The 24,051-nt window shown below is 49.6% G+C and overlaps 1 protein-coding gene across 2 annotated transcripts in view; it reads right to left on the bottom strand.

Annotated features, from left to right (window-relative positions):
* GOLM2 (golgi membrane protein 2) overlaps positions 1-24,051 on the bottom strand; it is a 66,707-nt gene that overhangs the window by 2,782 nt on the left and 39,874 nt on the right. Inside the window, exons 8-9 of one of the 2 annotated variants that reach the window (XM_040342197.1) lie at positions 24,033-24,051; positions 11,650-11,817 (exon numbers count right to left, since the gene is read on the bottom strand). The exon at positions 24,033-24,051 is cut by the window's right edge and continues 116 nt beyond it. In XM_040342197.1, coding sequence (XP_040198131.1) covers positions 11,650-11,817; positions 24,033-24,051 — 187 coding nt within the window. The remainder of the gene's footprint in view (positions 1-11,649; positions 11,818-24,032) is intronic. The other variant, XM_040342198.1, reaches the window with a different exon arrangement.

Genomic DNA, 24,051 nt, shown 5'->3' with positions numbered 1-24,051 from the left:
CTGTGGGGAAAGGGGTGAAGGAAAACAGGCTCCGTGAGTGGACTTAACAGTGAAAAAGAGAAAATATCCTAATGGTACAGCAATAAACAATACAAATAAGTATATAAATGTATAAATTTAATAAAAACATCAGGGGATGCCCTGATGAAGTCACGTGACATGACGATACGCGTCGGGATTGCAGCACCGGGCACAGAGTCTGGCGCTTTATTATGCGCTCGTGGATGTTTAGACTTTATTTTACTTCTTAAATGTGAGTTTTTATTTGTTTTTATTAAATTTATACATTATACGGAGTTATGCTATGGTCCCACTTTCTTTCTAAAGCCATTGCTACATACCGAGCCTTGCTATTGGACATATGAAGATAAGAATATACCTCCACCTGTATAGCCGACACTCAGAGGGGGATACGAGTTTGGCACTCGTGGTTTGATGCCCCGCTGCCTTTTTTTGCTTCATGTGAGTGCATCATCTCAAGATTTTACCTTTCTTTTGAGGATTCCCTCACAGTGTCACGCTATATGCACTCTCTATGTACTTTTTCTTTTTCAATGACACATATTGGCTGCTGAAAGCTGTCCAAGGAATTAGGAGAAGGTGTTTATCAGCCTCCACATCCAGTTTTGATCTGTGACTTTGATTAGCTGGTTGGACAAACAGCCGGGAGGTGAGCTGCTAGTGCACTCAGAGGTGCTATCACTGAAGATTTTATCTGGCACGCTGCATCTTCGGTGGAGGCGTTTCATCTAGACACTGCTCTGTGGAGCATTACTGGACTGTTATACCTGTGTTTTTTTTATGGATGGGACTTTATCACATGTGTGATTTTTGCTATAAATTATTTTTTCGGCACTATTTTCATGCATTTTGGGTTTTTATGCATATATCGGTATTTATATTCAGAGTCTTTACGGTTAACTATTACAAGTATCATAGGTGTTTGTTCACTGCACTTTTATGTATATTTTTTATATATACTCATTTGTATTGTTTATTGCAGTACCATTAGGATATTTTCTCTTTTTCACTGTTAAGTCCACTCACGGTCCCAGTTTTTCCCTCCCCCTCCCCTTTTCCTTCACCCCTTTCCCCACAGCGCAGTCACCACCTTTCTATTCAATGCACAACAGGGATCTCAAAAAGTAAAATTTGCACCAAAAAGCATGGACATGTTCATATATGTGTTGCCCAACTCACAACCGGGCCACGCATATGATCGACGTGTACCGTATATTCTCGATAAGCCAAGTTTTTCAGCACTTTTTTTGTGCTGAAAATGCCCCCCCTCGGCTTATACTTGAGTCACCTTTTTGCTCCTGGACTTTGGGGACACGGTACTGGTCGGCCGTAGGTCCCCTGGACCCCAAACACATGTAGCCACACTCTTCCTCTACAAGTGTGCAAAGTTTGTTGGCCGGGGAGCACCGATTTTTCAAACCTGGGCACCCCTTCCATAGACTCCCATGTTAAAACGGTAATTTCTCTGGTGATTTTGGGGACCCGATACTGGCCGGACGTAGGTCCCCTAGACCCCAAACTTGGCACACATGTGGCCACACTCTTCATCTACAAGTGTGCAGAGATTGTTGTCCGTTGGACCTATGGCCGGGGAGCACCGATTGTTCAAACCCGGGCAACCGTTTCATAGACTCCCATGTTAAACGGTAATTTCTCTGGTGATTTTGTGGACCCGGTATTGGCCGGTCGTAGGTCCCCTGGACCCGGAACTTGGCACACATGTAGCCCAATTTCTCCTCTACAAGTGTGCAAAGTTTGTTGTCTGGGAGACCTACGGCTGGGGAGCACCAATTTTTTTAAAGCCGGGAACCTCTTCCATAGACTCCCATGTTAAACGCAAGTCTAGTCATGGGCACAGTGAGGCATGGGCACAGTGAGGCATGGAGATGGACACCCTAGGCTTATACTCAAGTCAATAAGTTGTCCCATTTTTTTGTGGTAAAATTAGGTGCCCCGGCTTATATTCGGACATAATTATATATATACACACACACACACACACACACACATATATATATATATACACACACACACACAGTAATACCTTGGTTTGAGAGTAACTTGGTTTGAGAGTGTTTTGCAAGACAAACAAAATGTTTTAATACATTTTGCCTTGATATACAAGCGATGTCTTGATATAAGAGTAGCGTCATTTCACAACTGAGTACAAAAGAGAAGGGAGGAGCCTCTAAGTGTAGCAATATGGTTACATTTAATGAAGGGACAACATTTAGCAACTTATTGCTACACTTAGAGGCGCCTCTCTTCTCTTTTATACCCTGTAAAAAAATTTGCTTTGATATACAAGTGCTTTGGATTACAAGCATGTTTCTGGAACGAATTATCCTCGCAATCCAAGGTTTTACTGTTTATATACACACGTCTCCTTTAAGTTGCGGCATTGTGGGCGCACACCCGCCCGCTGCAGGCTCTGTGGGTCCGCGGGGATACCCGCGATCGTCTCACGGAGAGGAAGAACGGGGAAAATGCTGATGTAAACAAGGCATCTCCCCGTTCTTCCTAGTGACAGGACACCGATCACAGCTCCCTGTCATCGGTGATCATTGTCATGTTACACGTAGCCCATCCCCCCTACAGTTAGAATCACTCCCTAGGACACACTTAACCCCTACTGGTTAACCCCTTCACTGCCAGTGTGATTTTTACAGTAATCAGTGCATTTTTATAGCATTGATCGCTGTATAAATGACAATGGTCCCAAAATGGCGTCAAAAAAGTGTCCGATGTGTCCGCCATAATGTCGCAGTCACGATTAAAAAAAAAAAAAAAACCACATTGCACGGTGCTATACGGTGTGAGAAGACTGACGCGTTTCGACATGTGATCACCAGTCATCTCTATGATCGTCGGAGTCCCAAGCGCGATGTTATGATGTCACGCCTCGGGCACTGGAATGTAAACAAAGCCGCAATCGCGGCTGGAAGCATGAGATCCGTGATTTTTTTTTTCACGATCTCATGCTTTCCAGCCTGGAGGAAAGATGTGGGGTCTTATTGACCCCGCCTCTCTCCATAAAGAGGACCTGTCACACACTATTCCTATTACAAGGGATGTTTACATTCGTCGTAATAGGAATAAAAGTGATAAAAAAAAAGTGTAAAAATAAAAAAGTAAGTAAAATAAAAATAAAATTATATATATATATTTTTGTAAACGACCCTATCCCCAGTAGCTCGCGCTCAGAAGCGAACACACACGCAAGTCCCGCCCACATATGTAAACGCCGTTGAAACCACACATGTGAGGTATCGCCGCGTGCGTTAGAGCGAGTGCAACGATTCTAGCACTAGACCTCCTCTGTAACTCTAAACTGGTAACCTGTAAAAAAAACATTAAGCAACGCCTATGGAGATTTTTTAAGTACTAAAGTTTGGCGCCATTCCATGAGTGTGCGCAATTTTAATGCGTGATGTGTTAGGTATCTATTTACTCGGCGTAACTTCATCTTTGACATTATCCCAAAAAATTGGGCTAACTTTACTGTTTTGTTATTTTTTATCCCCCAAAAAAAGGCGTTTGAAAAATGATTGCGCAAATACCGTGCAAGATAAAAAGTTGCAATGACCGCCATTTTATTCCCTAGGGTGTCTGCTAAAAAACATAGAGTGTTTGGGGGGTTCTGAGTAATTTTCTAGTAAAAAAATAAATATGATTTTTGCATGTTGGAGAGAAGTGCCAGAATAGGCCCCGGTATGGAAGTGGTTAAAAAGAAGACACTAACAGAAGCATGCAAACCTACAGATATAATACATATACAGTACGACCTTATAAAATTAAATCTCGAGAGAAATGCAGCAATATCATTGCGGAGCTTCTGGAAATGCTTGTTTCCTGGCTGCCATGATAATAAAATCGCTGTTTGAGTCATTAAAACCCAACTCTGTATTTAATGTCCCTTTAAAGCAGAACTAAAAAGCCGCCTATCCTTTTCAGCCAAGGAAGCGGCCATCTTGGTTTCTGTTGGACCTGGAACTTCCATGATGCTGCACATGTGATCAGTTATGACACCAGACATTTGATGGTTTGACAGGTTGAGGACATGAGCAAATGACAGTAAGCATTTCCGGTGTAATAAAAAAAATCTCGACCCATGAAATTCCTCGACCGCGTGCGGCTACGTCACGAAACAGCCGTTTGCAGGGCTTTACCGCACATGCGCGACTCCACTATTTTATCGCGCATGGAATTTTCGGGTCCATAAAAATTATAGACCCGAGCGGCGATTTGTTTGAACTCGTCATCGGTAGCGCCACGTCCAGCTCCGCCCCCCAACACGCCCATAAGGCTGTTCTTTCTACTAACCCGTGCCGAGGGAAAGTGGGGAGATAGAACGGTGGTTGGAGAGGGAGGCGGGCCGCACACAGTGCTATGCACGGGGCCCGCCTCCCTCTCCAAGCACCGCTCTATCTCCCACTTTCCCTCGGCACGGGTTAGTAGAAAGAACAGCCTAAAGGCGTGTTAGGGGCGGGGCTTGGAACGCGGTGCTGCCGATGAAGAGTTTAAATAAATCGCCACTCTGCCCACCCGCTCTACAATTTTTCTGGACCTGAAAACTGTATCCGCGCATGCGGGATAAAACAGCGGTAAAGTCTTTTTTCAACCTAACTATGCTGACCTCCTTCTGAACAAAAAAGTAATGTTAATTTCCCATCCCTTCTATATCTTGGAGTAGAGTATAGGACATCGGATCGATATGAATAGACACTGGGTTATAGGCTTGTACCTTCAGGTGATTGGACACTGGTTAAAGCGGAAAAGGATCTGGGGGGGGATCCGTAGTGGAGAAGGATCGGGGGGGATCCATAGTGGAGAAGGATCGGGGGGGATCCATAGTGGAGAAGGATCGGGGGGGATCCATAGTGGAGAAGGATCTGGGGGGGATCCATAGTGGAGAAGGATCTGGGGGGGATCCATAGTGGAGAAGGATCTGGGGGGGATCCATAGTGGAGAAGGATCTGGGGGGGATCCATAGTGGAGAAGGATCTGGGGGGGATCCATAGTGGAGAAGGATCTGGGGGGGATCCATAGTGGAGAAGGATCTGGGGGGGATCCATAGTGGAGAAGGATCTGGGGGGGATCCATAGTGGAGAAGGATCTGTGGGGGGATCCATAGTGGAGAAGGATCTGTGGGGGGATCCATAGTGGAGAAGGATCTGTGGGGGGATCCATAGTGGAGAAGGATCTGGGGGGGATCCATAGTGGAGAAGGATCTGGGGGGGATCCATAGTGGAGAAGGATCTGGGGGGGATCCATAGTGGAGAAGGATCTGTGGGGGGATCCATAGTGGAGAAGGATCTGTGGGGGGATCCATAGTGGAGAAGGATCTGGGGGGATCCGTAGAGGAGAAGGATCTGGGGGGGATCCGTAGTGGAGAAGGATCTGGGGGGGATCCGTAGTGGAGAAGGACCTGGGGGGGATCCGTAGTGGAGAAGGACCTGGGGGGGATCCGTAGTGGAGAAGGACCTGGGGGGGATCCGTAGTGGAGAAGGATCTGGGGGATCCATAGTGGAGAAGGATCTGGGGGATCCGTAGTGGAGAAGGATCTTCTGGGGGGGATCCGTAGTGGAGAAGGATCTTCTGGGGGGGATCCGTAGTGGAGAAGGATCTTCTGGGGGGGATCCGTAGTGGAGAAGGATCTGGGGGAATCCATAGTGGAGAAGGATCTGGGGGAATCCGTAGTGGAGAAGGATCTGGGGGGATCCGTAGTGGAGAAGGATCTGGGGGGGATCTGTAGTGGAGAAGGATCTGGGGGGATCCGTAGTGGAGAAGGATCTGGGGGGGGGGATCTGTAGTAGAGAAGGACCTGGGGGAGATCCGTAGTGGAGAAGGACCTGGGGGAGATCCGTAGTGAAGGACCTGGGGGAGATCCGTAGTGAAGGACCTGGGGGAGATCCGTAGTGAAGGACCTGGGGGAGATCCGTAGTGAAGGACCTGGGGGAGATCCGTAGTGAAGGACCTGGGGGAGATCCGTAGTGGAGAAGGACCTGGGGGAGATCCGTAGTGAAGGACCTGGGGGAGATCCGTAGTGGAGAAGGACCTGGGGGAGATCCGTAGTGGAGAAGGACCTGGGGGAGATCCGTAGTGGAGAAGGACCTGGGGGGGATCCGTAGTGGAGAAGGACCTGGGGGGGATCCGTAGTGGAGAAGGACCTGGGGGAGATCCGTAGTGGAGAAGGACCTGGGGGAGATCCGTAGTGGAGAAGGACCTGGGGGGGATCCGTAGTGGAGAAGGATCTGGGGGGGATCCGTAGTGGAGAAGGACCTGGGGGGGATCCGTAGTGGAGAAGGATCTGGGGGGGATCCGTAGTGGAGAAGGATCTGGATGGGATCAGTAGTGGAGAAGGATCTGGGGGTTTTGGTAGATCAGAAGCTCAATAATAACATGCAATGTCAAGCTGCAGTTTCCAAGCAAAGTCCTTTCTTGTATAGAGAGGGATGGACTCCAGAGAGAGAGACGTCATCTGTACAAATCATTAGTAAGACCTCATCTGGAATATGCAGTTCAGTTTTGGGCTCCAGTTCTCAGAAAGGATATCGGGGAACTGGAGAAAGTGCAGAGAAGGGCAACCAAACTGATAAGAGGCATGGAGGAGCTCAGCTATGAGGAAAGATTAGAGGAACTGAATTTATTCTCTCCTGAGAAGAGGAGAATAAGGGGGGATATGATCTCCATGTATAAATATATAAGAGGTCCATACAGTGAACTTGGTGTTGAGTTATTCACTTTACGGTCATCACTGAGGACAAGGGGGCGCTCTTTACGTCTAGAGGAAAAGAGATTTCACCTCCAAATACGGAAAGGTTTCTTCACAGTAAGAGGTGTGAAAATGTGGAACAGACTCCCTCCAGAGGTGGATCTGGCCAGCTCAGTAGATTGCTTTAAGAAAGGCCTGGATTCTTTCCTAAATGTACAGAATATAACCGAGTAATGACATTTGTAGGTAAAGTTGATCCGGGAAAATCCGATTGCCTCTCGGGGGATCAGGAAGGATTTTTTTTCCCTGCTGTAGCAAATTGGATCTCATGCTCTGCTGGGGTTTTTCACCTTCTTTTGGATCAACTGTGGCTATAGAATTGTGTATATGGGATTGTATTCTTTTGGTTGAACTGGATGGACTTTGTGTCTTTTTTCAAGCCGACTATGTAATGTAACTATACAAGTCCTCAGTCATAACTGATCTGTCCTTTCAGCCCCAAATCCAATCGTTGTCAAATGCTTGTAGACTTTACCTTCGTAATCTCTCGAAAGATCGCCCCTTTTTAACTAATGAAACAGCCAAGCTCCTCATTTACTCCTTTATCTCTCACCTTGACTACTGCAACTTCCTCCTCAGACCTACCGCCCTATAGGCGACCCCCTCAATCTATCATGAATAGTGCTGCCAGACTCCTCTACCTTACTGACCGCTCAGTGTCTGACACCCCTCCCCACCAATCCCTACACTGGCCTCCATTCAGCATCTGCCACCCCTCTCCACCAATCCCTACTCTGGCCCCTATTCAGTGTCTGCCACCCCTCCCCACCAATCCCTACACTGGCCCCCATTCAGCGTCTGCCACCCCTCTCCACCAGTCCCTACACTGGCCTGTATTCAGCATCTGCCACCCCTCTCCACCAATACCTACACTGGCCTCCCTTCAGCGTCTGCCACCCCTCTCCACCAATCCCTACACTGGCCTCCATTCAGTGTCCGCCACCCCTCTCCACCAATCCCTACACTGGCCCCCATTCAGTGTCTGCCACCCCTCTCCACCAATCCCTACACTGGCCCCCATTCAGTGTCTGCCACCCCTCCCCACCAATCCCTACACTGGCCGCCACCCCTCTCCACCAATCCCTACACTGGCCTCCCTTCAGCGTCTGCCACCCCTCGCCACCAATCCCTACACTGGCCTCCATTCAGCATCTGCCACCCCTCTCCACCAATCCCTACACTGGCCTCAATTCAGTGTCTTAGACCCCTCTCCACCAATCCCTACACTGGCCTCCCTTCAGTGTCTGCCACCCCTCTCCACCAATCCCTACACTGGCCTTCATTCAGTGTCTGCCACCCCTTTCCACCAATCCCTACGCTGGCCTCCATTCAGTGTCTGCCACCCCTCCCCGCCAATCTCTACACTGGCCTCCATTCAGCGTCTGCTACCCCTCTCCACCAATCCCTACACTGGCCTTTATTCAGTGTCTGCCACCCCTCTCCGCCAATCCCTACACTGGCCTCCATTCAGTGTTTGCCACCCCTCTCCGCCAATCCCTACACTGGCCTCCATTCAGTGTCTGCCACACCTCTGCGCCAATCCCTACACTGGCCTCCCTTCAGTGTCTGCCACCCCTCCCCACCAATCCCTACACTGGCCCCAATGCAGTGTCTGCCACCCCTCCCCACCAATCCCTACACTGGCCCCAATGCAGTGTCTGCCACCCCTCCCCACCAATCCCTTCACTGGTATCCATTCAGCGTCTGCTACCCCTCTCCGCCAATCCCTACGATGGCTTTCGATCGCCAAGCAAATAAAAAATTCAAAATACTAAATTACAACACACGCAAAGCCCTTAGCAACTCTTCCCCGAGCTACATCACCAAACGTCTCTGCAAATATCACCCAAACCGTCCTCTCCGCTCCTCCCAAGACCTCCTACTCTCAAGCTCTCTCATCTCCTCCTCCCATGCTCATCTCCAGGATTTCTCCAGAGCCTCTCCCATCCTCTGAAACTCTCTACCTCAAGCTGTCCGGCTACCTCCCACTCTGGTTGACTTTAGGCGATCCCTGAAAACTCATGTCTTCAGGGAAGCCCATCACGTCTCCAACTAAACGTTTTATTACTTCCATCAGTTCATACACAACAGTTATAAACTTTTGTACCATTTGCCCCCCCCCCCATTAGATTATAAGCTCCTATGACCAGGGCCCTCTTAACCCTCTTGCATTGAATTGTAACTGTATTGTCTTCCTTTTGTATTGTAAAGCAATGCGTAAACTGTTGGCGCTATATAAATCCGGTATAATAATAACACGTGTGGCACCATGGCAGTTGAGGATCAAACAGGTCAAGATGGCGGCTTCCTTGGCTGAAGATGATAGAAGGTTTCAGTTCTGCTTTAAATAGCTTGTTTGGGCCAAGCTCACGCACACACACCATTTGCTGCACTGCACAGGTGCGCCGTATTAACTGTATGTGGCCTCAGCTATATACAGAGGAACCTCAGATTATAAGTATAATCCGTTCCAGGAGAATGCTGGTAATCCAAAGCACTCGCATATCAAAGCGAGTTTCCCCATTGAAGTCAATGGAAATGAAAATAATTAGTTCCGCATTGACTTCAATGGCATGCAATACCGCATGTGGCCAGAGGCGGGGGGCGCCAGAGAGCCTCGGAAACGGCCAAAGGACACCTCGGCTGACCTCGGTAAAACTTTGTTCCCGAGATTTCCGAACTGGCTGCGATCGGCGACACACTGCTCGGCTCGGGCGCCCCCCCACCTCAGGCCAATGGCGGTACTGCACACCGCTTTGGCCTGGATCGTGCTCATATTGTGAGACAACACTCGCAAACCAAGTTACGTTTTTTAAAAATACAGCGCTCGTATTGCGAAACGCTCTTTAACTGCGTTACTCGCAATCCAAAAGTTCCACCGTATACAGCGTTGTCTTCCGGTTGGGAGATGAGAATTTCCTGTCCCACTCCCAAAACAAAAAGAAGGTCAGACCGAGTGCTGCTCAGCCATTCACAGGGAGCTTTGTATTCTATGCAAAGCTTCCACCGATTGCCTGAAGTGGAGATTGTGACATCATGTGCTCACCTTAGCCAATCAAGCTTTGTAATCCTATGAATTAATGCAAAGCCTTCAGCCAACCAGAGGACTCTTTGTATTCCTTCATCGAATACAAAGCTTTCTGTGAATGGCTAAGAAGTGCTCAGACCGACTCGGGAGCGGGAAGTTCTCATCCCAGTGCCGGTGTCTTGTCGATCTAGTTCCCCTATCGAGATGGTTCCCTGCTTGACTGCGCAGGCGCAGACGAAGCCCATGGAAATCTGCGAACCTTGGTGGAATACAGGCTCATTCCTTAACATCCCCCCCGTGTATTGGAGGATGTTAAAAAAAGAGCCAGGATGCCGAGAAAAGCGAGGACAAGAGGCCGACTGGCCACTTACCTCAAATTCCACGTCTCCCTGGAGGTTCGGTGATTTCTGTCGGCAAGGATTGAGTCTGCGCAGTAGAGCTGCACGATTCTGGTCTGGTCTTTAACATTATAGACATATCACTGGTCTCTTTTATATACATCAGACGCAGTACCGTCAGCAACCATTGGGTGGCGCATGGATACACACAGTTGTACAGAACTGTGAGAAAGATTAAAAGCGAGGGTTCACCCCAAAAAATCATTTTTAACATGACATTCAGCCGAGTTGTCAGGACAATCGGCTGTTTTGTTTTTTTCAGTGCCGTACATACCGTATTTTCACCGCCGCTTCCGGGTATGTAATGTGCGGGACTGGGAGTTCCTAATTGATTGACATCCTTCCGACCGGCGCATACAGCGCGTCACGAGTTGCCGAAAGAAGCCGAATGTCGGTGCGCAGGCGCCGTATAGAGCCGACTCGCAGTCTGGCTTCTTTCGGCAACTCGTGATGCGCTGTATGCGCCGGTCGGTAGGATGTCAATCAATTAGAAACGCCCAGTCCAGCACATTACATACCTGGAAGCGGCAGTGAAAATACGGTATGTACGGCACTGGAAAAAAAAAAAAACAGCCGATTGTCATTCCGACAACTCGGCTGAATGTCATGTTAAAAAATTTATTTTTTTGGGTGAACCCCCACTTTAATACATCAGAAGCAGTACTGCCGGCAACCACTGGGTGGCGCATGGATACACACTACAGCTGTACAGAACTGTGAGAGAAGCCCAGGCATCCATCCAGCGGCGCAGGCTGCTGACGTCGGTTCCGATATCGGCGCCATTTGCATTCCACGCTGGTTACGTGGAACCGGCGGTGACAGAAGAATCGCGGGTCATCCCGCGGGGAGAATCGAGATCGCGAATCTCTCCGCGATTAATCGTGCAGCTCTACTGCGCAGTCAATACTGGAACCGTATCGATAGGAGGAACCGTATCGTCAGATCACCGGAACACAGTGCTGTATACTGTATATAGCAGAGGCTACAAACCCTTAATAAAAAGCGTGCACAACAAGCACACCTGTAATTGCAGTGTATAGTTTGCTTGGGCCAGCTTGGCCCGGACATTAAAAACGCAAAGTTAGGCTTGAAAGCGAAAGACGAGCAAGAAAACTTAACATTTTTAAAAGATGCCCAGTAAAGGCGCCTACCTCCTGAATTTCTCCAAATGACGGGCTTCAACAATGTCATGCAAACAGCAATGGTTTTATTGCAACTCACAGCAACCAATCAGAGTGCAGCAAAACTAAAGAAAGCTGACGTTTGATTGGTTGTTCCGAATTACTTTACTTTCGCAGTCCACATGTGATCAATAACAGGCAGTTTGGTATAAGATGGTAACGGATTCTGAGAGCTGTGGTCAGACCGTGGCTAGTCTGGGGGGGGGGCAGCATGGAGAATAGAATTCAGATAGCGGCGGCGCTCACCTTGTACATCTTCTTCTCCCCCATCACCATCCTCTTCCTCATTGTAAGCCAGCTCTGCCTGCTTGTCTGCCTCGTACTCACCCACGTTCCCATCATCCCCGTTATAATCTGCCACTTTAGAACCATGTTGAGGATCTACAGGGGACTCATTCTCATCAAAAAACCGACCTGGGAAGTCGGGAGGGAAAAAAAAGGAGCAGGAGAGGAGGATAGAAAAAAAGCGAGAAAGAAAGAAAGAAAAAAAAAGGAAGGAAAAATTTGAGAATATTTAGGAACAATCAGAACAGACAGGACAGAATTTCAAGCCAAAAAAAAGACCGAGCCATCTGAAGGCTGCTGCACATTTAAAAATCAGAAAAACTCAAAAAAGGTGAAGAACATGGTACCCGGTGAATGTGGATGTCCTTTCATGGGCGGGCATGGTGCCATACGAGGGTGGGCCTACAAGAAGGCATCATCAATGAAGTGTAAGCAACAATTAAAAAAAGTGCACATGGTTAGGCATCAAAACCATGGTAATGTATGAAGTTTGTGCAAAGATACACAAAAGAAAAAAAAAAAGGAACAACACAACATACTGATGTGGTATACAGTGGGATCGGCCATTCTCAACCAAGGCTCCATTGAACCCCATTGGTTCCTTCTGAAGTTTTGAGGAAAAGATGATCCGCACTTCGGTCTTTGCTCTTAAAAAAATCGTATTTCATAACAAGCCATAGTGAACAAACACAGTTGACGTGTTTCAGCCTAAAGGGGCTTAGTCATAACTAGGGTTGTCCCGATACCGATACCAGTATCGGTACCGATACAGAGTATTTGCGTAATGCCCCCGATGCCTCATCCGATTCTCGACCCCCACCCACCCCCCCCGCAACGAATGCCGCCGCCGTCACATAACACAACAACGCCGCCGCCTGGTTAAACAGCGTGCGGGGAATATCACAGCTTTCATTTGAATAGCTGTAGTGTTTCCCGCCGCGCCGCGTATAGACACTCCCCCTTGCTCGGGATTGGACGGGTGATCTGTCCAATCCCGAGCAAGGGGGAGTGTCTATACGCGGCGCAGCGGGGAACACTATAGCTATTCAAATGAGAGCTGTGATGTTCCTTGCACGCTGATTAACCATGCGGCGGCGGTATGGGGGACATGGCTGGATATATGGGGGACATGGCTGGATTTGTGGGGGGACATGGCTGGATTTGTGGGGGGGACATGGCTGGATTTGTGGGGGGGACATGGCTGCATATGTGGGGGGGACATGGCTGCATATGTGGGGGGGACATGGCTGCATATGTGGGGGGGACATGGCTGCATATGTGGGGGGGACATGGCTGCATATGTGGGGGGGACATGGCTGCATATGTGGGGGGGACATGGCTGCATATGTGGGGGGGACATGGCTGCATATGTGGGGGGGACATGGCTGCATATGTGGGGGGGACATTTAAAAAAAAGTATCGGTATTCGGTATCGGCGAGTACTTGAAAAAAAGTATCGGTACTTGTACTCGGTCCTAAAAAAGTGGTATCGGGACAACCCTAGTCATAACCCTATGACTAAGGCCTTCTAGACTGAAACGCGGCAACTGTTCTCATTTGTGTTTGTTCACTATGGCTTGTTATGAAATACAACGATTTTTTTTAAGAGCAAAGACCGGAGTGTGGATCATCTTTTCCTCAAAACTTCGGAAGGAACCAATGGGGTTCAATGGAGCCTTGGTTGAGAATGGCCGATCCCACTGTATACCACATCAGTATGTTGTGTTCTTCCTTTTTTTTTTTGCTTTTGTGTATCTTTGCACAAAGGAAGAACACGACATACTGATGTGGTATACAGTGGATCGGCCATTCTCAACCAAGGCTCCATTGAACCCCATTGGTTCCTTCCGAAGTTTTGAGGAAAAGATGATCCGCACGCCGGTCTTTTCTCTTAAAAAAAATGGTTGTATTTCATAACAAGCCATAGTGAACAAACGCAAATGAGAACAGTTGACGTGTTTCAGGCTAGAAGGCCTTAGTCATAGGGTTATGACTAAGCCCCTTTAGGCTAAAACGCGTCAACTGTTCTCATTTGCGTTTGTTCACTACGGCTTGTTATGAAATGCAATTTTTTTAAGAACAAGCCATAGTGAACAAACACAAATGATAACAGTTGACGCGTTTCAGTCTAGAAGGCCTTAGTGAGTGAGTGAGAAACTTATATAGCGCAACACATGCGAACTGAATCGCCTCTGGGCGCTTAGTACCCAATTTACCCACTGTACATTTGCCTTCAGAAAAGATGGGTTTTACGTTTTTTTTCTGAAGGCCAGGTGATTCTCCTCCAGTCGGATGCTGGTTGGTAGAGCGTTCCATAGTCTAGGTCCTTGGACTGAAAATCTTCGTTCTCCTTTGGACTTGTATCTGGCTTTGGGTATCTGAAGTAGATTTGGGTCGGTGGATCGGAGAACGCGATTAGTGTTTTTCGCATAGATATTGGGGGGCAATTAGTTGAACACACTTATGCGTTAGACTGTCTTTTACTGGCAACCAATGAAGGGATCTCAGTGAAGGTGAGATTGATTCCCATGGTTTTTTCCCAGTCACGAGTTGAGCGGACGTATTTTGAACGACTTGCAGACGAGTGATTTGGTATTTTGGGAGACCGAGGTAGAGGGCATTTGCATAGTCGAGTCTGGAGTTGATACAAGTTCCCACCACGACTGCTATGTCTTCTTTCGGGATAAAGGGCGCGAGTCTGCGTAGTAGGAGCAGCAGATGGTGGGATCCGCTGACTACAGACCCTATTTGTGCATTCATTGTCATGTGGGTGTCGAAGATGACTCAGAGACTTTTGACTTTGGTGTTATGACTAAGCCCCTTTAGGCTGAAACACGTCATCTGTTCTCATTTGCGTTTGTTCGCTATGGCTTGTTATGAAATACGATTTTTTTTTTAAGAACAAGCCATAGTGAACAAACGCAAATGAGAACAGTTGACGCGTTTCAGTCTAAAAGGCCTTAGTCATAGGGTTATGACTAAGCCCCTTTAGGCTGAAACGCGTCAACTGTTCTCATTTGCGTTTGTTCACTGTGGCTTGTTAATACATACAACGATTTTTTAAGAGCAAAGACCGGAAGTGCGGATCATCTTTTTCTCATTGCTCTACTCAGCCAGCGACTGTGGATCGAGCACCCAGGAGCTCTGCTTTCTATGTGATGTATGGGTAGTAGCACTGACTTTTTTGTTTATATTCCTTCCGAAGTTGCCAGGGGTTCCTTGAGCTGTAGCTCACTGACCACCAAGGACGAGCTCCGGCGTGTTCGCACAGTACACGTGCAGAGCCCGCCAGGAAGTCCGCGCTGCGCTAATCACAGCCAGGGAGACATTGTAAAGGCATGGTCAATAAGAGGGGAGAGGGGTGTCATGCATGTAAAGGCATGGTCAATAAGGGGGAGGGGGGTGTCATGCATGGTCAATAAGGGGGGAGGGGGGTGTCATGCATGTAAAGGCATGGTCAATAAGGGGGAGAGGGGTGTCATGCATGTAAAGGCATGGTCAATAAGGGGGAGGGGGGTGTCATGCATGGTCAATAAGGGGAGAGAGGGGTGTCATGCATGGTCAATAAGGGGGGGAGGGGGGTGTCATGCATGTAAAGGCATGGTCAATAAGGGGGAGGGGGGTGTCATGCATGTAAAGGCATGGTCAATAAGGGGGGAGAGGGGTGTCATGTATGTAAAGGCATGGTCAATAAGAGGGGTGTCATGCATGTAAAGGCATGGTCAAAAAAGGGGGAGGGGTGTCATGCATGTAAAAGCATGGTCAATAAGGGGGCAGGGGGTTGTCATGCATGTAAAGGCATGGTCAATAAGGGGGGAGGGGTGTCATGCATGTAAAAGCATGGTCAATAAGGGGGGAGGGGGTTGTCATGCATGTAAAGGCATGGTCAATAAGGGGGAGGGGGGTGTCATGCATGTAAAAGCATGGTCAATAAGGGGGAGGGGGTGTCATGCATGTAAAGGCATGGTCAATAAGGGGGGAGGGGGTGCCATGCATGTAAAGGCATGGTCAATAAGGGGGGGGAGGGGTGCCATGCATGCAAAGGCATGGTCAATATGCGGGGATAGGGGTGTCATGCATGTAAAGGCATGGTCAATAAGGGGGGAGGGGTGTCATGCATGTAAAGGCATGGTCAATAAGGGGGAGGGGGTGCCATGCATGTAAAGGCATGGTCAATAAGGGGGAGAGGAGTGTCATGCATGTAAAGACATGGTCAATAAAGGGGAGGGGGGTGCCATGCATGTAAAGGTATGGTCAATAAGGGGGGGGGAGAGGGGTGTCATGCATGTAAAGACATGGTCAATAAGGGGGAGGGGGGTGTCATGCATGTAAAGACATGGTCAATAAGGGGGAGGGGGGTGTCATGCATGTAAAGACATGGTCAATAAGGGGGGGGGGAGGGGTGTCATGCATGTAAAGGCATGGTCAATAAGGGGGGAGAGGGGTGTCATGCATGTAAGGCATGGTCAATAAGGGGGAGGGGTGTCATGCATGTAAAGGTATGGTCAATAAGGGGGAGGGGGTGTCATGCATGTAAAGGCATGGTCAATAAGGGGGAGGGGGGTGTCATGCATGTAAAGGCATGGTCAATAAGGGGGGAGGGGTGTCATGCATGTAAAGGCATGGTCAACAAGGGGGAGGGGGGTGTCATGCATGTAAAGGCATGGTCAATAAGGGGGAGGGGGTGTCATGCATGTAAAGGCATGGTCAATAAGGGGGGGGGGGGTGTCATGCATGTAAGTAAAGGCATGGTCAATTTGGGGGATAGGGGTGTCATGCATGTAAAGGCATGGTGAATTTGGGGGATAGGGGTGTCATGCATGTAAAGGCATGGTCAATAAGGGGGAGGGGGGGTGACGTCCATTAGGGGACAAGCTGCCAAAAAGATGCTTTTATAAAAATAAACCGATGCAAGACATACAGGGTAAAAATGCCAGATAATGGGGCAAATTGTGTTACAAAAAATGGGTACATGCAAAAACAAAAATATATAAAAAAATAAAATAAAAATGGGTGGATGAAACAGAACGATGCTCAAGCAGAGAATGATTGCAGATGGTAACATGCAGGACAGAAGCAGCGAGGCTCGGGATGATGAAGACAAGTCATTGATGAAAGTTGAGTGAAAGAAAAAGTAAGATGGTGGGAATGGGGGGGGATGGTATGAAGGAAATGCCACCGACAAATAGAAAAGGGCCGGGATACCCCATTTATTTCCTTTTAGACAGGAGGAGGGTACAAACTGCTCATAGTGACATCATTTAGGTCTGAAGATGATGATTTGGCGACCCGTCAGCATTGGTAACGGAAGTGACGTTCCCGTTGCCGCCATCTTGCTACAACCCCCGCACTCCTCCATATTATGATACACAGAGAAGGGCGCAAGCGGACATCTTGTTACACCCACCGGAGTTTTGCGTTTCACAGTTATTTTTAAAAACAAAACGGAGCTTATGAGCTTAAATACGGTATTTGGAAATCCGACGGACTGTTTACATGTTGATTTTTAAAATCAAAAAGGTGTTCTGTCACATTAGCAAACCTGTGAGGTCAGTAGGTTTGCCGCCGCTTTTAAAATTCAACATCTAAACAGTCCGTCGGATTTCCAAATACCGTATTTAAAGCATACAAGCTCCGTTTCCTGTTAAAAATGACTGGAATGCAAAACTCTGGTGGTGGGTGCAACAAGATGTCCGCTTGCCCCCTTCTCGATGTATCGTTAGTGTGGAGGGGTGCGGGGTGTAGCAAGATGGCGGCGACGGAACGTCACTTCCGTTACCAAATTCTGACGGGTCACCTAATCTGACTGAACGCCAGCTTTGTTTACTTTTGCCGGCCCAGATGTGACGTCACAACGTCACGCCCGGACCTCCAAGAGATTGCTAGGGAGCATCTGTGCTGGTGGATTCCTTCACCGGCTCACCGAAGCACAGCAGCTGCCTCAAGCGGCTGAACAGCTACTATGATTGTTCTTATGGTGAAGGGAATCGCCGGCTGAAAAACACGATATGTGGATGATGCCCGCAGCTGCACCCATCATTCAGATATCACAACTGAAAGCCGAGGACGTCACCTATAAAAGCAGGTCCTATTCAATAAGGCTCTAGAACCACAACATAGAGTGCAAAGCTTTCTGGGAACGCTTCCTGTGCAGACTTTATTTTGTTGTGATCCGAATCCAATTCACACAATTGAATTTACCGCATATACTCTATACATTCTCTATATATTGTATATACTTGAGTATAAGCCGAGTTTTCAGCACTTTTTTTGTGCTGAAAATGCCCCCCTCGGCTTATAATTGAGTCACCTTTTTGCGCCTGATCTCCCGGATTTTGGGGACCCGGTATCGACCGGCCGTAGGTCCCCAAGAACCCAAACTTGGCATACAATATAGCCCCATTTCACCATATACCAGTGTGCAAAGTTTGTTGTCTAGGGGACCTACAGCCGGGGAGCACTGATTTTTTAAACCCAGGCACCCCTTCCATAGACTCCCATGTTAAACGGTAAAATCTCTGGTGATTTTGGGGACCCGGTACCGGCTGGGAGTAGGTCCCCTGGAACCCAAACTTGGCACACATGTATCCCCATTTATCCTCTACAAGTGTGCAAAGTTTGTTGTCTGGGGGACCTACGGCCGGGGAGCACCAACTTTTAAAAGCCAGGACCACTTCCATAGACTCCCATGTTAAACGTCAGTCTAGGCATGGGCACATGGACACAGCGAGGCATGGGCACATGGACACAGCGAGGCATGGGCACATGGACACAGCGAGGCATGGGCACATGGACACAGCGAGGCATGCGCACATGGACACAGCGAGGCATGCGCACATGGACACAGCGAGGCATGCGCACATGGACACAGCGAGGCATGGGCACATGGACACAGCGAGGCATGGGCACATGGACACAGCGAGGCATGGGCACATGGACACAGCGAGGCATGCGCACATGGACACAGCGAGGCATGCGCACATGGACACAGCGAGGCATGCGCACATGGACACAGCGAGGCATGCGCACATGGACACAGCGAGGCATGCGCACATGGACACAGCGAGGCATGCGCACATGGACACAGCGAGGCATGCGCACATGGACACAGCGAGGCATGCGCACATGGACACAGCGAGGCATGCGCACATGGACACAGCGAGGCATGCGCACATGGACACAGCGAGGCATGGGCACATGGACACAGCGAGGCATGGGCACATGGACACAGCGAGGCATGGGCACATGGACACCTTAGGCTTATACTCGAGTCAATAAGTTTACCCATTTTTTTGTGGTAAAATTAGGTGCCTCTGTATACTCGAGTATATACGGTATATGTATTTTTAAAAAATTAGCTTTACCTTCCTGCGAGTTAGATTCACACTACAATTAAATGGAGTCCGCACAGAATGGTTTCCGAAAAAGTTTGTGCATCTCCTATTTATAGAAGTTCTACAAGAAATGTTTTTTTTTTTTATAGGTGGAAAAGACCAAACGCAATGTATATTGCTGTGCTTTTCTTAATCAGCATAACATTGCGGTGAGTTTGCAATCTCCCCATGTGGTGAAGGAACAACACAGCGGGAGTTTTCTTTATGCATAGTGAAGGTCTGAGCAAGCGACACCTTGGCTTTTGTGTGTGTGTGTGTACACGTGTCGGCAGAGTCACCCACTCAGCCTCTTCATTCCGTTATGAATAAATCAGCTTTTGTTTTGCACCATCCTTTTTGAAATCACAGTGCACTACCAAATCAGGCCAGCAGGTGGTGGTGTAGAGCCATCAGAGGAGTTCTTTGTCCGACTCCCCGTTTTCCTGATTCACTCGACCAGGCAAGGCCGCGTTCCCTTTACACCGTGTATATGTATTATATATTATCACATTTTATTTAAAATATACATATTTATTTACTGGGGAGATTTATATACATATAATCTCCCCAGGAGCCTGCAGTCACTATATCTGGTGTATATCTCAACACTATATCACAATATTCAGAACATATATATACACACACACATATATACATCGTGTGTGTGTGTGTGTGTGTATATATATATATAATGTTCTGAATATTGTGATATAGTGGTGAGATATACACCAGATATAGTGACTGCAGAGTCCTGGGGAGAGCAGATATAGTGACTGCAGAGTCCTGGGGAGATCAGATATAGTGACTGCAGGATCCTGGGGGGACCAGATATAGTGACTGCAGGCTCCTGGAGGGGAACAGATATAGTGAATGTGAATAGTATATGGGGTAGGAGCTCCGGCTACAGAGTTAGTATGGGGTAGGAGCTCCGGCTACAGAGTTAGTATGGGGTAGGAGCTCCGGCTACAGCGTTAGTATGGGGTAGGAGCTCCGGCTACAGCGTTAGTATGGGGTAGGAGCTCCGGCTACAGCGTTAGTATGGGGTAGGAGCTCCGGCTACAGCGTTAGTATGGGGTAGGAGCTCCGGCTACAGCGTTAGTATGGGGTAGGAGCTCCGGCTACAGCGTTAGTATGGGGTAGGAGCTCCGGCTACAGCGTTAGTATGGGGTAGGAGCTCCGGCTACAGCGTTAGTATGGGGTAGGAGCTCCGGCTACAGCGTTAGTATGGGGTAGGAGCTCCGGCTACAGCGTTAGTATGGGGTAGGAGCTCCGGCTACAGCGTTAGTATGGGGTAGGAGCTCCGGCTACAGCGTTAGTATGGGGTAGGAGCTCCGGCTACAGCGTTAGTATGGGGTAGGAGCTCCGGCTACAGCGTTAGTATGGGGTAGGAGCTCCGGCTACAGCGTTAGTATGGGGTAGGAGCTCCGGCTACAGCGTTAGTATGGGGTAGGAGCTCCGGCTACAGCGTTAGTATGGGGTAGGAGCTCCGGCTACAGCGTTAGTATGGGGTAGGAGCTCCGGCTACAGCGTTAGTATGGGGTAGGAGCTCCGGCTACAGCGTTAGTATGGGGGTAGGAGCTCCGGCTACAGCGTTAGTATGGGGTAGGAGCTCCGGCTACAGCGTTAGTATGGGGTAGGAGCTCCGGCTACAGCGTTAGTATGGGGTAGGAGCTCCGGCTACAGCGTTAGTATGGGGTAGGAGCTCCGGCTACAGCGTTAGTATGGGGTAGGAGCTCCGGCTACAGCGTTAGTATGGGGTAGGAGCTCCGGCTACAGCGTTAGTATGGGGTAGGAGCTCCGGCTACAGCGTTAGTATGGGGTAGGAGCTCCGGCTACAGCGTTAGTATGGGGTAGGAGCTCCGGCTACAGCGTTAGTATGGGGTAGGAGCTCCGGCTACAGCGTTAGTATGGGGTAGGAGCTCCGGCTACAGCGTTAGTATGGGGTAGGAGCTCCGGCTACAGCGTTAGTATGGGGTAGGAGCTCCGGCTACAGCGTTAGTATGGGGTAGGAGCTCCGGCTACAGCGTTAGTATGGGGTAGGAGCTCCGGCTACAGCGTTAGTATGGGGTAGGAGCTCCGGCTACAGCGTTAGTATGGGGTAGGAGCTCCGGCTACAGCGTTAGTATGGGGTAGGAGCTCCGGCTACAGCGTTAGTATGGGGTAGGAGCTCCGGCTACAGCGTTAGTATGGGGTAGGAGCTCCGGCTACAGCGTTAGTATGGGGTAGGAGCTCCGGCTACAGCGTTAGTATGGGGTAGGAGCTCCGGCTACAGCGTTAGTATGGGGTAGGAGCTCCGGCTACAGCGTTAGTATGGGGTAGGAGCTCCGGCTACAGCGTTAGTATGGGGTAGGAGCTCCGGCTACAGCGTTAGTATGGGGTAGGAGCTCCGGCTACAGCGTTAGTATGGGGTAGGAGCTCCGGCTACAGCGTTAGTATGGGGTAGGAGCTCCGGCTACAGCGTTAGTATGGGGTAGGAGCTCCGGCTACAGCGTTAGTATGGGGTAGGAGCTCCGGCTACAGCGTTAGTATGGGGTAGGAGCTCCGGCTACAGCGTTAGTATGGGGTAGGAGCTCCGGCTACAGCGTTAGTATGGGGTAGGAGCTCCGGCTACAGCGTTAGTATGGGGTAGGAGCTCCGGCTACAGCGTTAGTATGGGGTAGGAGCTCCGGCTACAGCGTTAGTATGGGGTAGGAGCTCCGGCTACAGCGTTAGTATGGGGTAGGAGCTCCGGCTACAGCGTTAGTATGGGGTAGGAGCTCCGGCTACAGCGTTAGTATGGGGTAGGAGCTCCGGCTACAGCGTTAGTATGGGGTAGGAGCTCCGGCTACAGCGTTAGTATGGGGTAGGAGCTCCGGCTACAGCGTTAGTATGGGGTAGGAGCTCCGGCTACAGCGTTAGTATGGGGTAGGAGCTCCGGCCACAGAGTTAGTATGGGGTAGGAGCTCCGGCTACAGCGTTAGTATGGGGTAGGAGCTCCGGCTACAGCGTTAGTATGGGGTAGGAGCTCCGGCTACAGCGTTAGTATGGGGTAGGAGCTCCGGCCACAGCGTTAGTATGGGGTAGGAGCTCCGGCCACAGCGTTAGTATGGGGTAGGAGCTCCGGCTACAGCGTTAGTATGGGGTAGGAGCTCCGGCTACAGCGTTAGTATGGGGTAGGAGCTCCGGCCACAGCGTTAGTATGGGGTAGGAGCTCCCGCTACAGAGTTAGTATGGGGTAGGAGCTCCCGCTACAGAGTTAGTATGGGGTAGGAGCTCCGGCTACAGAGTTAGTATGGGGTAGGAGCTCCGGCTACAGAGTTAGTATGGGGTAGGAGCTCCGGCTACAGAGTTAGTATGGGGGTAGGAGCTCCGGCTACAGAGTTAGTATGGGGTAGGAGCTCCGGCTACAGAGTTAGTATGGGGGTAGGAGCTCCGGCTACAGAGTTAGTATGGGGGTAGGAGCTCCGGCTACAGAGTTAGTATGGGGTAGGAGCTCCGGCTACAGAGTTAGTATGGGGTAGGAGCTCCGGCTACAGCGTTAGTATGGGGTAGGAGCTCCGGCTACAGCGTTAGTATGGGGTAGGAGCTCCGGCTACAGCGTTAGTATGGGGTAGGAGCTCCGGCTACAGCGTTAGTATGGGGTAGGAGCTCCGGCTACAGCGTTAGTATGGGGTAGGAGCTCCGGCTACAGCGTTAGTATGGGGTAGGAGCTCCGGCTACAGCGTTAGTATGGGGTAGGAGCTCCGGCTACAGCGTTAGTATGGGGTAGGAGCTCCGGCTACAGCGTTAGTATGGGGTAGGAGCTCCGGCTACAGCGTTAGTATGGGGTAGGAGCTCCGGCTACAGCGTTAGTATGGGGTAGGAGCTCCGGCTACAGCGTTAGTATGGGGTAGGAGCTCCGGCTACAGCGTTAGTATGGGGTAGGAGCTCCGGCTACAGCGTTAGTATGGGGTAGGAGCTCCGGCTACAGCGTTAGTATGGGGTAGGAGCTCCGGCTACAGCGTTAGTATGGGGTAGGAGCTCCGGCTACAGCGTTAGTATGGGGTAGGAGCTCCGGCTACAGCGTTAGTATGGGGTAGGAGCTCCGGCTACAGCGTTAGTATGGGGTAGGAGCTCCGGCTACAGCGTTAGTATGGGGTAGGAGCTCCGGCTACAGCGTTAGTATGGGGTAGGAGCTCCGGCCACAGCGTTAGTATGGGGTAGGAGCTCCGGCTACAGCGTTAGTATGGGGTAGGAGCTCCGGCTACAGCGTTAGTATGGGGTAGGAGCTCCGGCCACAGCGTTAGTATGGGGTAGGAGCTCCCGCTACAGAGTTAGTATGGGGTAGGAGCTCCCGCTACAGAGTTAGTATGGGGTAGGAGCTCCGGCTACAGAGTTAGTATGGGGTAGGAGCTCCGGCTACAGAGTTAGTATGGGGTAGGAGCTCCGGCTACAGAGTTAGTATGGGGGTAGGAGCTCCGGCTACAGAGTTAGTATGGGGTAGGAGCTCCGGCTACAGAGTTAGTATGGGGGTAGGAGCTCCGGCTACAGAGTTAGTATGGGGGTAGGAGCTCCGGCTACAGAGTTAGTATGGGGTAGGAGCTCCGGCTACAGAGTTAGTATGGGGTAGGAGCTCCGGCTACAGAGTTAGTATGGGGTAGGAGCTCCGGCTACAGAGTTAGTACGGGGTAGGAGCTCCGGCTACAGAGTATGTAATGGGGTAGGAGCTCCGGCTACAGAGTTAGCATGGGGTAGGAGCTCCGGCTACAGAATATATGGATCACTACAAGGTAAAAAATCTTTACAAGATTAATCTCAAACCATGACATTCACACATTGGTGAATACTACCAACACCCTGTGATGGAGGGGAGGGAAGTGCCATGTGTTATGTGGGAACGCGTTTCGCCCATTACGTGACCGTTGTCAGTTACGGCCCATCCCATAAGTCAGTTCTGAATGATTACTTATAAAATGTGTGTCAGTTATTGATAATGAGACAAGGTATCCTTACTTTGCTTCAAGTTGGGAAA

The sequence above is a fragment of the Rana temporaria genome, chromosome 3 (genome assembly GCF_905171775.1).
Source record: "Rana temporaria chromosome 3, aRanTem1.1, whole genome shotgun sequence".
Classification (NCBI taxonomy): domain Eukaryota; kingdom Metazoa; phylum Chordata; class Amphibia; order Anura; family Ranidae; genus Rana; species Rana temporaria.
This window is presented reverse-complemented; position numbering and strand designations above follow the sequence as displayed.